The sequence below is a fragment of the Sphaeramia orbicularis genome, chromosome 1 (assembly GCF_902148855.1).
Source record: "Sphaeramia orbicularis chromosome 1, fSphaOr1.1, whole genome shotgun sequence".
Lineage (NCBI taxonomy): Eukaryota > Metazoa > Chordata > Actinopteri > Kurtiformes > Apogonidae > Sphaeramia > Sphaeramia orbicularis.
The window spans coordinates 24,394,014-24,410,607 of record NC_043957.1 but is presented as its reverse complement, the minus strand read 5'-3'; the positions used below and the strand labels follow the sequence as shown (position 1 = coordinate 24,410,607).

The 16,594-nt window shown below is 38.3% G+C and overlaps 2 protein-coding genes across 2 annotated transcripts; one reads left to right on the top strand and one right to left on the bottom strand.

Annotated features, from left to right (window-relative positions):
* Nucleotides 1-793: 793 nt before the first annotated feature.
* On the top strand, nucleotides 794-6,335 carry LOC115422645 (E3 ubiquitin-protein ligase TRIM39-like). Its single transcript, XM_030139125.1, has 3 exons — nucleotides 794-822; nucleotides 997-1,036; nucleotides 3,795-6,335. The coding sequence occupies exon 3, from the start codon at nucleotides 3,797-3,799 to the stop codon at nucleotides 5,438-5,440; it is 1,644 nt and encodes a 547-aa protein (XP_029994985.1). The 5' UTR covers nucleotides 794-822; nucleotides 997-1,036; nucleotides 3,795-3,796; the 3' UTR covers nucleotides 5,441-6,335.
* Nucleotides 6,336-7,170: 835 nt separating this feature from the next.
* Nucleotides 7,171-16,498, bottom strand: cct4 (chaperonin containing TCP1, subunit 4 (delta)). Its single transcript, XM_030136168.1, has 13 exons — nucleotides 16,197-16,498; nucleotides 15,505-15,557; nucleotides 15,326-15,415; nucleotides 15,062-15,170; nucleotides 14,592-14,856; nucleotides 13,859-13,991; nucleotides 13,302-13,441; nucleotides 13,122-13,218; nucleotides 11,721-11,831; nucleotides 10,777-10,907; nucleotides 9,493-9,727; nucleotides 7,462-7,575; nucleotides 7,171-7,328 (listed from the first exon to the last, which is right to left on the bottom strand). Exons 1-13 carry the CDS (start codon nucleotides 16,312-16,314, stop codon nucleotides 7,314-7,316), a joined length of 1,611 nt encoding a protein of 536 aa, XP_029992028.1. The 5' UTR covers nucleotides 16,315-16,498; the 3' UTR covers nucleotides 7,171-7,313.
* Between the last annotated feature and the right edge of the window lie 96 nt (nucleotides 16,499-16,594).

Below are 16,594 nucleotides of genomic sequence, written 5' to 3'. Positions count from 1 at the left end.
TAAAAAAAAATAAAATTGGGAATCGTTGCACATTCTATACATGTCATAATAAAACACTGAAAATGTGTTGATTCTATGGTAACAAATAGATGCAGAATATTAAAATTTACCCTTAATTTGACTTAATTTTTATGTAGATTTAAATATTATAAAAATACAAATAAAACATATAAAAGAAATCATACTGTGTGATAATCTCTTTATATGGTGGAGTTTTTTTTTGCCTTTCTTTCTAATAATTTTGAAATACTTCAATGAATTTATCCCAAATGTTTTTTCAATCAGTTTTGAGTTTATAAATTTATATTATTGATTCTATGTGTCCAGTTCTTTTCCTTTTTCTATTTCTGACAAACATGAAAAAAAAAAAAAAAAAATTGCCAACTTTACATCAAAGTTTTACTTAAATTTTTACTTGATGTTTTTAATAATAGTTACATTATGAAAATCGTCACTCTGTCTTCTGATTTGTTTATTAAGCTTTTCTCTTTCACTTCAGCTAGTTAAAGTATTTATCACTCCTATGAGTTCAAGAGTAACAGAGCTGAACTTTAAACTGACAGGGACATTTAATTATCTTAAAAAATGTATAGATTTTTAAATCTAAATCTGTCTTAAGAGTGAAAATAAAGACAGAAGATTAAAAGCCTCTGTCATACTACATTTATTGTGTCTGTGATATTTCATAATAGCAGATTTCAGTAAAACTCCCTTGAAAGCTGTTGTCAGAGGTGGAGCTAAATGAGAAACACACTCATTGTCAAGTAAATGAAAGTGAAAGTAAAAAACACAGACAGAGCTGCAGTTTGGACACAGACACTGGTTAGTAGATCTGATAATGTGGTAAAACTATCATTAAACAACTATTATTTCATTTCAAATTTTAGAATGGAAGGTTTTGATGAACTGAGAGGAATTTGCAAGAATGGACTATATGTTTTCATCAGTGTATTGTCGCCTAATAAGAGTATTCTGTTTTTGTTCCCCTGAATACAGCTGTTTACACTTCCCACCAGGATTTAACTGTAGCAAACAGGTAAGATCCTTCTATTATAATAATGGGTAGGTGTTATCTTTAATACTGTGATTGATATATTTTAACTGCAACACGTTCTTTAACACAAAATGACGCAGTAAGTAGTTTCTGAAAAGGTCATGTGATCTGATGAGCCCAGATTGAACCTGTGGATGAAGAGAGGTGGGTGAAATGATTACCCATCATGCCTAGTGGCTACAGTACAAGCCTGTGGGGTCAGTGTTATAATCTGGGGTTGGTTCAGTTGGTCAGGTCTGGGTTCAGTAACAGTATGTGTCCATAAAATGCAGAGGTGTCAAGTAACAAAGTACAAATACTTCATTACTTTACTTAAGTAGAACTTTTGGTTATCTATACTTTACTGGAGTAATTATTTTTCAGCCGACTTTTTACTTATACTCTTCATGTTTTCACACGGTTATCTGTACTTTCTGCTCCTTACATTTTAAAAATAGCCTTGTTACTTCTATTTCATTTTGGCTTGTTTTCATTCCAGCTTGTCATTGTTCAAATAATAAAAAACTCTCCAGATAAATCGTGCCATCCAGATAGAGTGAATTTGATTGTGGTTGAATGAGAAGGATAAACATATACCATTCTGACACCCTATCGTTTTGTACGCGATCCGTCGCACCTGACTTTTGCACCATTCCAATACTTATATTCAACTAGTCCTCATCTGTTCACATGTTAATGCTCAGTAGTACACATATATGTTTCTTTAATACATTTGCATTGGACTAAAATATGTTCATTTTCGATGGGCATATATGTGGCTGAAACAGGTAGACTAGTGCACCATTTGCAACATTTTAATATAACATTACAGTCCTTTATAGGCCTATTTTTGTTGTTATCATTATATTTGTCCAAAAAATGTACCTTCAATTGTACCAGGCATTAAAATGAACAAGAAATTGAAGAAACCAAGGGGTGGTCTAATAATTTTTTCCACGACTGTATATCAGAGGTGATTTCTCATAAACTGCAAGGGAAGCTCGGCTTCCCCTAAAATTATGAAAATTAAATGGTTAAATATGTTCGGTTGTGTTGATAATTCATTGACTACAAATGTGTTAGAACACGTTCATCTCACAGACGAGTTTGTTCAGAATCAGCTTTATCACAAATCAACGGACTTGATGTTGTTCACTTCTCATACATTCCTGTTGCGCTGTTTTCTCATACGATCTATGGTCAGTGCATTAGTCCGTAGACGCTCAGCGTCCATGCACTTCAATGGGACTGAGTGGAACAGTTTTTTTCATTGCCTCAAAACTGGACGGTAATTGGATAAATGCCATGATGTTGTCCCGCCCCCGGACGCCAGGCGTCTCTGGGGGTGAATGGAGCTGTGGGCGGAGCTTGGCCGGTTGGACGCTGGGCTTCCACGTGCTGATTGGAGGATCAGTCAAAAGGCTGAATCCCGTTTGATTGACAGCTATTTTGAGCTATACTCCTTCACTTGACAGAGTTCAGTTTAATACCGTTGCACATTCTACTTGTGAAATGGAGAGAGAAACCACTACGAAATTACTTGTTTATTTCTTGCACTGTAAATAAAACACACTCATTGTACTTCCTTGTTTCAATTTAACATAATTTCAACGTTTTCTTGTTTAGTTGGTACGATAAGGTCACTGACCATTTTCTTAAAAAGGAACGGAGGGCTGAATTTATGTTTAAATAACTTGACTTATTTTTTTACGTAAGCCAACAATGAGCTTCCCCTCTCTGAAAGACAAGCAGCCGCCACTGCTGTATATGGTCTGTCAGCTAGCATGCTAATTAGGACAGCTTTGCTTCTTGGTGAGCTTGTACCATAAAAAGCAGTATAGAAATGAAAATGAAGAGTATAAAAGCGAAGTGGTGATCTTTAACAGCCATTTTCAGTCCATAATAGTGGAGGTGTAGGTCTACTGACACACACTGACAAAGCCACGGAAGAAAAATGTTCACTTTCTTTCAAGGTGATTTACAGCAATAAAGACTAAAGGATGAGAGGAAAAATACTTAACTGGTGCTTTTTCAGAACTACTTTCATTCCACTATTGCAGAAAAATAGCTCTGTTGCTGGGCAGTGTGGTTGCACTGGAACTAAACTGAGTTAAATTCTTTGAAATATATAAAGTGAATTGAGTTTTTGCTATTGTTTTGTTTGACAGAAATAAAATACTGTCATTTATTTTTAAATTGTATCTTTATTTGGAATGATCATGAAAATTCACTAGCATATCAACAATGGTAAAATAAATAAATACATAAATGTCATTCCAGTTTTTGTTTTTTTTTTGAGTCCAGGAGATGCACTTAACCAGCCACATGGGGCTCATATACTCACTTAAAAAAACAACTCTGATACAACTTAAAGATTGAACAACATATACAGAATTGAGTATAGAAAACTGAGAACAAGGGGGGGTTATCTGTCTCCGCTGTCATAGAAATGATCCTTGATAACCAGTCAGAAACTAAATAAGAATGTTACAAAGAAAAAATACTGCCAGGGAGATCAAGTAAAGTCTGCTCTCGTGGGGGCTATGAATAAAATCTAGTTGTTCCAAATTTGGTAAAATTTGTCTTTTTGGACTCTTAATTAGTAGGTCAATTTTTCCGTCCTGTATATCTCTAGAATAATTCCAATCCAATCCTCTAAGGTAGGCAGAATCGGGCAAATGCTGTCATTTTAAATACATGTAATTGTGTCCTTTTTAATGTGTTATTTGTTATAACTTGTGTCTTGTATTTTCATGTGCAGATATGGCTGCTTCTGCCCATGTACGACCTGAAGATCAGTTTTTGTGTTCCATCTGTCTGGATATGTTCACTGATCCAGTCAGCACAACATGTGGACACAACTTCTGCAAAAACTGCATCACTCAACACTGGGATAATACTGACCAGTACCTGTGTCCCATGTGTAAAACAGTTTTCAACACAAGACCTGAATTAAAGATCAATACTTTATTTGCAGAGATGGTTGCCAAGTTCAGACAGAAAAGTCAAGAGGAACCAAACAGCAGCAGCTCAGAGCAACAAGCGGCCAAACCAGGAGAAGTTCCCTGTGACGTCTGCACAGAAACCAAACTGAAGGCCCTGAAGTCCTGCCTGGTGTGTCTGACCTCCTACTGTGACACTCATCTACAGCCTCATCTGACACTTTCAGGCCTGAAACGACACCATCTGATGGACCCTGTGGAGAAGCTGGCAGACAGGATGTGTATGAAACATGATAAACCTCTGGAGCTGTTCTGTAAAACAGACCACGCATGTGTCTGCATGTTCTGCACAGTTTTAGAGCATAAAACCCATGACGTTGTTCCTCTGAAAGATGAATACGAACTAAAGAAGGCAGAGCTGAGGAAGACAGAGGCTGAAATCCAGCAGATGATCCAGGAGAGACGACTGAAGATCCAGGATATCCAACAGTCCGTGGACCTCAGTAAGAAATCTGCAGACAGAGAGACAGCAGAAGGTGTTGAGGTCTTCACTGCTCTGATAGAGTTGGTTCAGAAAAGTCTGAACAAGCTCCAGGAGGCGATCCAAGAAAAGCACAGAAGCACAGAGAAACAGGCTGAAGACTTCATCAAAGAGCTGGAACAGGAAATCTGTGAGCTGAAGAAGAGAAGCACTGAGGTGGAGACGCTCTCACACTCTGAAGACCACCTCCACTTTGTCCAAACATTCACATCCATAGGAGCTGCTCCACCCATGAAGGTCTGGAAACAGGTCAGTGTCCGTCCACCATCATATGAGGGAACTGTGGTGAGAGCTGTGTCTCAGCTGGAGGAAGAACTCAGTAAAGACATGAAGGATCTGTTTGAGAATGAGCTGAAGAGAGTCCAGCAGTTCACTGTGGATGTGAGTCTGGATCCAGATACAGCACATCCTGCACTCTTTCTGTCTGATGATGAGAAACAGGTTCATCTTGGTGATGTGAAGCAGAATCTTCCACACAAACCAGAGAGTTTTTCTGAATGTGCCTGCGTTTTAGGAAAGCAGAGTTTTTCTTCAGGCAGATTTTACTTTGAGGTTCAGGTCAAAGGAAAGACTGATTGGGAGTTAGGAGTGGTCAGAGAGTCCATCAACAGGAAGGGACCGATCACACCGACACCTGAGGATGGTCACTGGATCATCTCACTGAGAAATGGCAATGAGTACAAAGCTTTTGCCTGTCCATTAGTCTATCTGTCTCTGAAGTCTATTCCTCAGAAGGTGGGGGTATTTGTGGATTATGAGGAGGGTCTGGTCTCCTTCTATGACGTAGATTCTGCAGCTCTCATCTTCTCCTTTACTGGCTATTGCTTCAGTGACAATCTCCTCCCAATTTTCGGACCTGGACTTAATGACGAAGGTAAAAACTCTGCTCCTCTGATCATCACTACAGTCAAACACACAGAGTAGACGATGCTTTCATGGAAATATTTTGTTTGATTTAGTTACAAGTCATTAAGTCATGTGGATTTCAACTGCATTTCTGCCCTGCGATGAACTGGCGACTCATCTTGGGTGTACCCCACCTTCGCCCGTAAGTAGCTGGGATAGGCTCCAAGCAACCCCCGTGACCCTAGTGAGGATAAAGCGGGTTCAGAAAATGAATGAATGATTTCAACTGTCACATCTTTTAGTAATATGTTAATTCACCTTCTGATTTACACCTGTTGCTGTAAATGAACTGCTTAAATGTACTTTAAATTTATATCTTCCACTGAGTTGTTCTATTTTATCCACGTATTATCTTGGTTAAATAAATCTTTTTAACACAGCAGAGCCTAAACTTGGTGGTTACTGTTAAGAGGATTCAATACGTTTCAATAACTTTGGAAACAAACGTCTATCTTTCAAGTCTGATTTGATGAACCTTGTAAATTATCCTTTAAATGCATTAAGTATGCAAACTAAAAACTAGTTCTTAAATGCAAATCACATTTCTGACAGAATATCTGAGACTTGAAAATAACAAAAAAAAGATGTCAATTTGCTAAAGTGTGACTGTAAAACTTATAATGGAGAGTAATATGATTATAGTATAAGAGGGAAATTTGATCTAATACTTTCAAGATTCAACATTTTATAATTAATTGAATTTTCTTATGTGTATATAATGTGTCAAAGGTCTTCTAAGATTTTAAAAACAACTGAAGCAGCTTTTACTCTACTAATTTTATAACTACAAAAGTGGGAAAGATCCTTGTAGTAAATATGGATTACGTTTCTGTAGGTGTTTCCATCCAGGTGTTATAATTTCGGTTTGTGCGTAAAAACAATTCAACTCAACATGCTTTTTTCAATACTTTAGAGGTAGAGTCAATAAAAGTCAAATGTGCATAAAAACAATGGAAACAGACTTAGAAAATTATTTTGTGTCTGCATGTGTGTAATAAAGCGTCTGTAATATTCAGAGCTCAAGCAAAAGGAAAATATAAAATACTGTATTAGATGGAAACGGCAACAAAATGCAAAATGAAGAGCTGCCGAAAACTGGGTTCAGGTTTTAGCAAAACACCTGTTAGAGGTGGGGTGCAAGATGTTTTCCTAGAGCTTTTTTTTTTGCTATATTGCTTGAAGTCCCCTTCACACCCTGATTTCAACCAATTAATTAAATGCACTAACACAAAAATAACAAAATTTAGTCACCTGCGGAACTGACAGGACTGAAAAAACAGTCGGAGCTAGGGGAATTAATTGCCAGTACTCTGGAGGCGTGGCTTTGGGGGGAGTTCTGAAGAAAGGGGTTTGGACTTTTGAATTGAGTATTTTCAAAATGTAGCTTGCTCCAACTGTTTTTCTAAGATCTCATACCCCACCTTTAAGGTGAATCAGCTCAGGTAGAATCTTAATGGGAAATACTACATCTACCACAATACTATTTTTTAAAGTAGGTAAAAAAATTAAAAATAGTACATATATGTTAATTCTCCTGTCAGTGCCCCTGACCACAGTGCTGATGAAGATCTGGAGTTGGTCCCTGAGCGTCTTCAATGGCAGCTCACTGATAATAATGTGTGTGTTATGTGCTAATGCTACTGTGTGTATGTAGTTCGATGGGGAAAATGCAGAGACTGAATTTCCCTACAGGAATAATTAAACAAGTTAACCTTTAAAAAAAAAAAAAGAATCACACAGGCAACAGCTGGAGTGTCAACAAAAAACAAGCCTTTTTTATTAAATTATGCAACGTAACAACTACAGTGGAAGTCTGAGCAGATGGATGTCGACAGAGTCCTCTGATACGAACAGGCTTACTGACAAAAGTCCATGGACAGACGGACACCACTTATCGAGTGTTCACCTGCAACAAGACAAACCAGATTCAGAATAATCACATGTACTTGAGGCTGCTCTTATCAGCCTCCTCTTCCCTTGTTCTTCTTCTATAAGTGTACTTTCTAAACCTAAATGAGCGTCTGAGATGTGAATCTTACCACGTCATCAATCTTGAGGATGCTGCGGACCGTCTCTGTGGCCAGGGTCAGAGCGCTGATGGACACCAGTAATGGCTGCACCACCAGCTCATCCAGGATGTTGGAGATTCCTCCCTGTCACACACACACACACACACACACACACACACACACACACACACAAGTAAACCGGTCATTTCAGAGCTGGGCTTTGGTAACACAAGCAGCACAAAGGAAAAACACTACTAATATATATATATATATATATATATATATATATATATTTATATATATATTTATATATATATATATCAACTAATATATCTGAGTACCAAGTATAACAAAACTCGTTTTATTTTTCACTGAAAAGTAACGACCTCTCTTTCCAAAACACTTCCTTGAGGGAAATTCATGTAATTTTTACATATAGGGACAAATTGATTCAATTAGCCTGTCATGAGCTGCAATTTTTCAGCTGTGAAGGGCATGTGGTACTTAGACATTAAGAACAAGTACTTTTTAAAGAAGTAACTCAACAGTAGGGCTGGCTATCATGGCCAATTTCCTTAATTGATTCAAATTCGATTCATAAGGTTCTGAATTGATTGTTTACAATTTGATCTGTTTCCGATATTGATTCGATTCAGTATTAATTCATTCAGTGATACCAAAGCACAATTTTGAACTGTAACCTGATTATTTGACTACTGCAGCCATGCAACACATCAATACTAGTATCAATACTAACATTAGAAAGCACTGCTCAACAGTATGTCCTGAAATAATACTGTTGAAATCCAACATTATTTTTTAACTCTACGGAAATAGTTTCATATACTCCAAAAACCCATCCAATTTAACATCACATAAAACTGTACATAAATCTAACAAGTGAACTAGTAGCTGGATCTTACCAATACCCTGCCTACCTAGGGATTAATTTTGAGTTTTAAAATAAAGATAATTGTAAACTAGATTAAATTAAATTACTGTTCTTTTTGGGTAGCTTGTACAATTGTTACTACACAGACTAATTAGCTTAAAACTATCTTAACAAGTGCTCTGGTCTTAAACAAAATGGTTGCCTAAAAATTTGAACAGTACATTGTAAGAACCAGTTCTGATGAGTCTGGACTTATAGAACAGTGTATATAGTGTGTCCCAGTGTTTCCAGCATTAATCCCAGCAGAGGGATCATGTCTGACAGAAACAGACTGGATTCTCTGTAGCAGAGCTCAAATTGTGTCAGATCACTGTCGCTGAGGACGAATGACACAGAGTGTAGCCTGCAAACATTAACAAAAGTATCAAGTTACAGACTGCACCCACCCTCCCCTATGGTGGCCGATAGAAATATGATGGGCCGGCATGTTTTTTTTGTCTGTTCCTGGTATTTTAGCTATATACTCTGGTTGACTCAAATATAGTCAGTATACATTTTTAAACTGGATACCACCAGCTTAGATCATTCTAAGCTTACAAAAACACAGTTCTTATTTTCTGGTGATTTCTATACTAATAAAAGGTGAAAAAGTAAATGGAGCTGCCCCTCCTAATAACTGATACTCTGCCTATCCACGGATTCATTTTGATTTTTAAATTAAAGATATTTGTAAACTAGATGAACTACATTACTGTCCTTTTGGGTAGTTCAATCAAACCAAGACCAACATTATTCTGCCCAAGTCTTCAGAAGTTCATTCTGATCGCACTTTGATGAATAGAGTGCATAGTCTTCAAGAAATCAGTTGGACACATTTTCTCTGTTGAAATTTAAAAAAAAACTGTGTAAATAACCAAATGAATAAAAAATTTAATTCAGCCATTAAGAAAATGTGTGAAATTTTAAAACAATTGGATGAATAATCTTCAACTGAACTAAAACCTCAAATGAACAAACTGATGGACTACCTGGTGTCACTGTATACCCAGGATAAGCCTATCCAATTTAACACCACATAAAACTAAATAAATCTAAAATAAAAAAAATAACTCCACTAACAGATGGTGTGGTAGTTTTGTCAGACTGTGACTTCAGTGATGTGAACTGACCTTGCGGACGTTGATGCCGGCCATCTTGTCTCCCTGGGCATGCCTGTTGCGGAGCTCCGTCACTGTAGAGATGGGGTTCAGGCCGGCGTTTTCAGCAAGCGTTGAGGGGATCACCTCAAGGGCATCACCGTACGCCCGCACGCAGTAGGCCTCCATGCCACCCAGTGTACGTGAGTACTCGGCCAGACGCACCGCCAGCTCGATCTCTGGAGCCCCGCCACCAGCTATCAGAGCCCTGAGGGACGCAGGATGAGGGTGATTAGTTAAAAATAAATGGGCGATAGTTACTCAACCTGGTGGAAACTGTTCTGGTTAGAAAGTTGAAGTGTTTACATAGACATACATAAAATGGGGATATGACTAGTGATCCAAATTTTTTAAAGAAAAGATTTGGCAAAGTAATGAAACTGGAAACACTAGACTCATATGAGGCTTCTGGACATTGTATTTAATTGAACAGTATTATTGTTCTCTTCAGGAGACAATTTTACAAGAAGCTTAGTTTTGCTATTTTGAGTCTCTTTGTCTGTCAGTGTTGTCTCATGTGAGGCAGTTTTTTGTTTTATGTTAAAGAAAATAGTCCTTATGTGGTGAAGTACTATAGGGTTATTTTAATCGATTTTATACCTGAATATCCAGAGGAGTTATATTGTGAAATACTGTTACCATTCTATTAAATGGATTTGGTCAATTTTAGTCTGGCTCCAACACTACTGAGTCAAACTTCTTCGACATGAGTGGTTCATCCGCTGTGAAACATTTAATTTGTTATTGAAGTGAATATAAAATCAGATGACCAAAACAGATTGATATCTTCCTGGGAACAGTATTTATGCTTCTGCCACTCTTCCATTATCTACATGGGTCAAAAATGTACAGAAATAATAGATTTATTCCACATAGAAACAATCCTCTTAAACCAAATGAAATATAGGTCATGCCCATCTGGGTTATTGATCCCATTTTTTGTGGAATATAAAAGTCAAGTAAACACAGTGACTGAACAGCCACCTGATTACAGAATTATTATTTTCACAGAGTTTACAGGAAATTGCATCAAAAGTTCTATAAACCTCGTGCTGTACAAACATGTGTGAACGCTCTCCTGCCAGGTTGCTAAGGCGACCCGCTGTAAACTAAGGGGGAGCTTTCTACAGTACTGTTCCTCTGCTTGTTACGCTCCTGCAGGATCAACAATGCAGGAGCGCCTTTGTCAGAGTGCATCTTGTGTCTTTAAAGTGCAGTTAAAATGACGCCCCTCCCCCCACCGCTGCGTGGACTGACCTCTTCTTGACCAGGCAACGGATGACACACAGAGCGTCATGGATGGAACGCTCCGCCTCCTCGATCACCAGTTTGTTGGAGCCTCGAACCACGATGCTGACGGTCTTTCCTGGGCTGGTACAACCTGTGATCTGCACAGAATCACAACATAATAAAGAGTCTGCAGGGGAGCCATTGTCTGTTCTGGTCTATATGAAGTGGTAGGCATCGCTTCCTTTAAACCAGAGGTGTCAAACATGCGGCCTGGGGGCCAAATCTGGCCCTCCAAAGGGTCCAGTCTGGCCCCTGGGATGAATTTGTGAAATGCAAAAATTACACTGAAGATATGAATCATTTTAGTTCAGGTTCCACATACAGACCAATTTAATCTCAAGTGGGTCGGATCAATAAAATACTATCATCATAACCTATAAATACTCACGACAAATTTTTCTCTTTGTAAATGTAAACATTTTCATGTCATTTACTGTACTTACACTAAAACAAACTATCATTTCACAAAAACATGAATAACCTGAACAAATATGAACATTCTGAAATGTCTGAAGAGTAAGTTTACTAATATTCTGCCTGTTATTAAATGTTTTGTGTATTTGTAGATCCACTGTGATCTGTACATTATAATGAACATGTGTAAATGATAAACTGAGACATAATATTGCTAAAATTACACTTTGTTTTCTTAATAAATTTCAGTTTGTTCATGTTATTCACATTGTTTTAAAGGATAGTTGGTAGATGGAAATATTTCCATTGCATAATTTTACTTTTTCACTCTACAACATAGAGGAAAGTTTGGAGTTGACATTATTTCTATATTATGTTATTATTTCACTGGTCCAGCCCACTGCACATCAAATTTGGCTTCATGTGGCCTCTGAACTAAAATGAGTTTGACACCCCTCCTTTAAACCATCTGGACTCACACTCGTCCTGACACCTACCTTCACCAGTTTGCCGGAGCCGTCCAGGTTGACCTCCTCGGCCAGTTCTGCTGTGCCGAGCATCTCTGGAGTGAAGTGGTCAATGTGGGCGATGGGTTTGGTGCCAATGGTCTGGAGGGCAGCAGAGACTGTTAGTTTACTGTCTCACTTTGGCTACATTAGTCTTACCAAAAATACAAATGTAAACTGACCAAGCTGCCTTGTATTTTACACAAAGGACTGAGGCCGCTGTGGTAGGACTCTGCATTTACATAATATATCAATAAAAGCTAACTTCTTGTTCAGACAGCAATACACAGAAAACATTTCCTATGAATACATAAGAGAAAACCTATTTGTTGTCATATTTTTAATAATACCCACAAAAAAATGAGGAGACGTTAATCACATCTAATTATTAGAAGTTTCCCTCATTCATACAACCCCATCCCAAACACACATTGTAAAGTCACCACTCTAATTTGGTCCTGAACTCAGTTATGATTTTTTTTGTCAGTGGTGTAACTCGGAAACATGTTACCCTTTTCTTTGATGAACTGAGTGGATTTAAAGTGTCTTTCTGCAACGTGATACAGACTAGTGTGTCATACTCCCGTCCAATCCCATGACATCAAAAATACTGATGTCCTGTCCAATTCCCATGAGGGTGCGTATACTTTAGGCAATGCCATGTTTGTCCTGCACAAGAGGGGACTTTGTACAACATTTCATATACTTCATTTGAGTGAATTTAAGTATAAAATGGCAATGTTTAAAAGTACTGGTCATAAACCTATTTGCACTTTACTGTCATTTTGCACCTTCTCATATCAAACATTAGAGTTTACTTTGCACCTTACAGTTTTATTTTGGCACATTACAGTAAATTATCCAGGGTTTTTTTACCCAGACCTTTTTAATACTTCCAATTTATTATGTATAGTGTTTGCACATTTATCTATCATGAAAAACCTGATGTATACAATTAGATACATACAATACATGGATAATCCACCAGGGGGGAGGAATTCATTCACCAGAGGTCTTTCCAATGACACTACAAGTTTGTCATTAATGAGGAAGGAGGCAGAACTTTGCCAATTTTGAAAAGGAATTATCACTTTGTTAGACATGTTTGTGTTATATTATGTTTTTGTTTGTTCAAAAATAATAATATTTGAGCACTGAGACCTGATGTATCAAATATGATACAAAATTGAAACTCATACATGGAAATTGATAATTGAAAAAAAAAATTATGGGGTTGTTCAGAAGGACCAATAAAGACTCCAGTTTCAAAGAACTGGAATGTTCTGTCAATGATTTAATGGTTCAGGCTTTACAGGGTTAATAATAAAACAGGAATCCCAAAAAATGTCACTAAACTGATACAGAGCAGTGTATCTGGGGACATCTACTCACCTTGCAGATGAACTCGATGTCCTCCCTCTCTATGTCCTTCACCACCATGATCTTCATTTTGTTGAGGAAGTGCAGAGCGAGGTCGCTCAGAGCATCTCTGTCACGGGACAGTCGGGTGTCAGGTTAAAACCTCATGTATGTACTGAACACTGTGTCCTTGTGTTGGTAAAGTGTTTCTACCTGAGGATGGACTTCTGGATCAGTAACATGTTGCAGCCAGCCTTCTTAATCTGTTTAACCATGTTGAGGATGTAGGCACGCTCCTCTCGCAGCACACGGTCCATCTGGGCGTAGTCTGAAACTACGATCTGGTTGTCCATCTGCAGGTCACAGAAAACCACAATATGAGATCTACAGCTCCAGAACTAAAAAAAAAACAGCTTTTCTGCAAGAATTTTATGAATTAACATCCAATTTTTAAAACTTTACTAACAAATATCTCTAAGGTTTTTTTTGGCTATTACCAAAATAAAATTACTATTTCTTAAAATGTATGGCCTCAAGTGAAATCATAAAAACCATGTAAACAGTTTCCAAAGATTAAAACACAATGATAATAAACCAGATCATACTGCTTTAAAAGTAACACACACTGTTTAAAAATAGTTCAGACAGCACAGCACACCCTCTACTGCTGATGTACATGGTCACATAAATTAGATTATGAAGTGAAATCTAAACATCCAATTAACAGTCAAATAATCAAACACTCTTAAAATCTACATCACGCAACTCACGTCCGTTTTGGGAGGGGACAGACAGAACTGGATGAGGCCAATCTTGGCCTTCTCCACGCGGGTCACACCAGTGCTTGCCACCCTCTGAGTCAGAACCAGACCGTCCACCAGCTCACAGTCATCGATGGTCCCTCTGTAAACACCACACAAAGAGAAACATCTGGATCAGCGCTTGGATACACCAAAATTCTACTTTGGTGCTGCCTTCAATTACACAATAGTTCAACCTGCAAGATCTTTTCTGTGGAGGACACTGTCTGGTGATTTTATATACTGCAGTTCATCATCTTCCTACAATAACTGCCCAAGTCATTTTTTAATAAAAATAACCGTTTTGCCTAAATCCTCAAAGACTCAATTTATGATTTTGTTTGGGTTTCCTATACTAAAAATGTGTCCTAATAAAAAGATTATTAAAAAAATTTAAATAAAAAATTCTTTACCAAGCCTCGTCATTGCACTTTGTTATATATTAGGATTAATGGGATGAATACATTTCTGCTCTTTGTCTGTACGTAGGAAAGCATAGGGAATCACCAGACTGTTTAACGACTCAAATTAAACACCAAAAATGTCTGAAAATTTAAAGAAAAAAAACCCAAAAAACCAAAACAGACAATTAATAAAAGTGAGTCTTATTTAACAGGACACAAAAACTTGAGTGATTAAACTGATCATTTATAAACACTTATGACAATAAAGAGCAGCTACAGTACAGAGCTGCTGGACTCACCCCAGCTTCTTGATGATTTTAATGTCCTGCAGGTCAACGCCAGTGGCTGTGGCTGGGTCAATGACTCGCATGACGGCATCCACGCTCATGGGTGCCAGCAGGCTGGAATACTGCGACACCACCTTGGAGCACAGCGACGTGGTGGCGCTGTTGAGCAGTGTCTCACGGTCACTCAGCTGCACTGGACGGCTCATGGACGTCAGCACCTCCACGCCTTTGTCTACGGCCTTCTGGAAGGACTCCGAGATGATGGTGGGGTGGATACCTGAAAGGGACGGTGTGCTCACATGAGTGCTACAACTTTTTTAACCATCACATTTAATCCACTGGTTCATCAGTTATGTCATTTATTTGTACTGTAGATCTGAGTTAAACTTCTTAAATATACAGATTCCCTGAATATTAAGCAGTTACTCCCTAACAATCTGGTACTTGAAAATCATCAAACCTCAGCTTTTCAGAGACCTCACCTTTCTGCAGCAGTTTGGAGCAGGCGTCCAGCAGTGCTCCTGCAATTACCACCACAGAGGTAGTGCCATCACCAGCCTCAATGTCCTGAGCTTTGGACAGTTCCACCAACTGAAACATGAAGGGCAAAATGAGTTCATGATCAAATCTATCAATGGCAAAATATGTTTCAAGAAGTAAATCTCTTCCTCTAAACTAGTTATCACAAATCATTAGAACCTGAACTGAAAACTGATTCCTTGATTGTGTGGTTCAGTGGAATGTACCATTTTGGCAGCGGGATGAAGAACCTGCATCTGCTTCAAGATGGTGGCCCCATCATTTGTAATGGTCACGTCACCTTTCTCATCCTGGATCTAAAACAAAATATACAAAAAAGGGTGTGGTTAAGGAAGAGCTGAGCAGTTTATTGAAGCCCAGCTTATGTAAAAGTCTGGCTACTGACCATCTTATCCATTCCTTTGGGTCCCAGGCTTGTTCTGATGGCATCTGCGACAGCTGTCAACAGGAAAAATAATGAGTCACTGCAGAGAAAATACCCATATCATCTCTAAGAAATTGGAACTCCCATCGAAATCCTATGTGATAGCTAGTGCACATATGCCAAATAGAATGTAAAGTACAAGATTCGTTAGTTTACATTTCACTAGGTGGGGGTTTTAGTACTGCTGTCCTATCAAATTGTTAGACATTGTTAAATCTCAAGTGTCTGGCAGCAAAGGCCACACCAGAGAGCTTAAAGAATCAGTATCTCGTCTGCTGAGTAAGGGGATAGTTCCAGTCGAGTGTGCATTTATATACACTGAATGCAAAGTGGAATTATGTTGCAAGGTAGAAGAAAATTTCTAAAACTTACATCTGACTTATTGAAATTAAATGGAGTGTCCAGCCCTACTAGCTTTATGCTAAAATTGTGTTGAGTCATGCAACTTGCAGGGAAAAAACCCTCATCAGAATGGTTTTAAAGTATAGTGTCCTGCTGTTTGATGCACTGAACGGCTTTTCATTGAAGACTTCTTTAGATCCGAATGAAGCTGTCACATAACGGTGTCCACCCGAACTCCATGGAACTGCCCATAAGGATGAGATTTTAACCTGTGGGATGTAATTAGAGTACAAAAGTACTGTTAAACCTACCTTTTGCAGCAGAGATATTACTGAAGCGGATCTGGGCCGGCTTGTCGCGGTCCACATACGCCCCTCCTTTGTTTTTGCCTCCGTTTGAGGCTTTAGGTGCTGCCATCGCTTCAGGCATCGCGACTTTATATACGATATAAAATGTTCAGGGACGTGTTAACAACGGGACTGAAGTGTCCCGAGGCTGAAACAGGACGATCCGGCTTCAGATGGACTCAGATTTTGATCTCTCCACCCGGTCCCGGTCAGAACCTTCCAGAGTTACAGGCGGCGGCGCAAAGAAGAAGGACCCGGCTGTCAACCTGCTCGGCGCACGGAGATGACGTCTCAGACAGTAATAATCAATTAACAAAGTGATGTAATTGATTTAAATGTATTTATTATTTGAAAATGTTTAA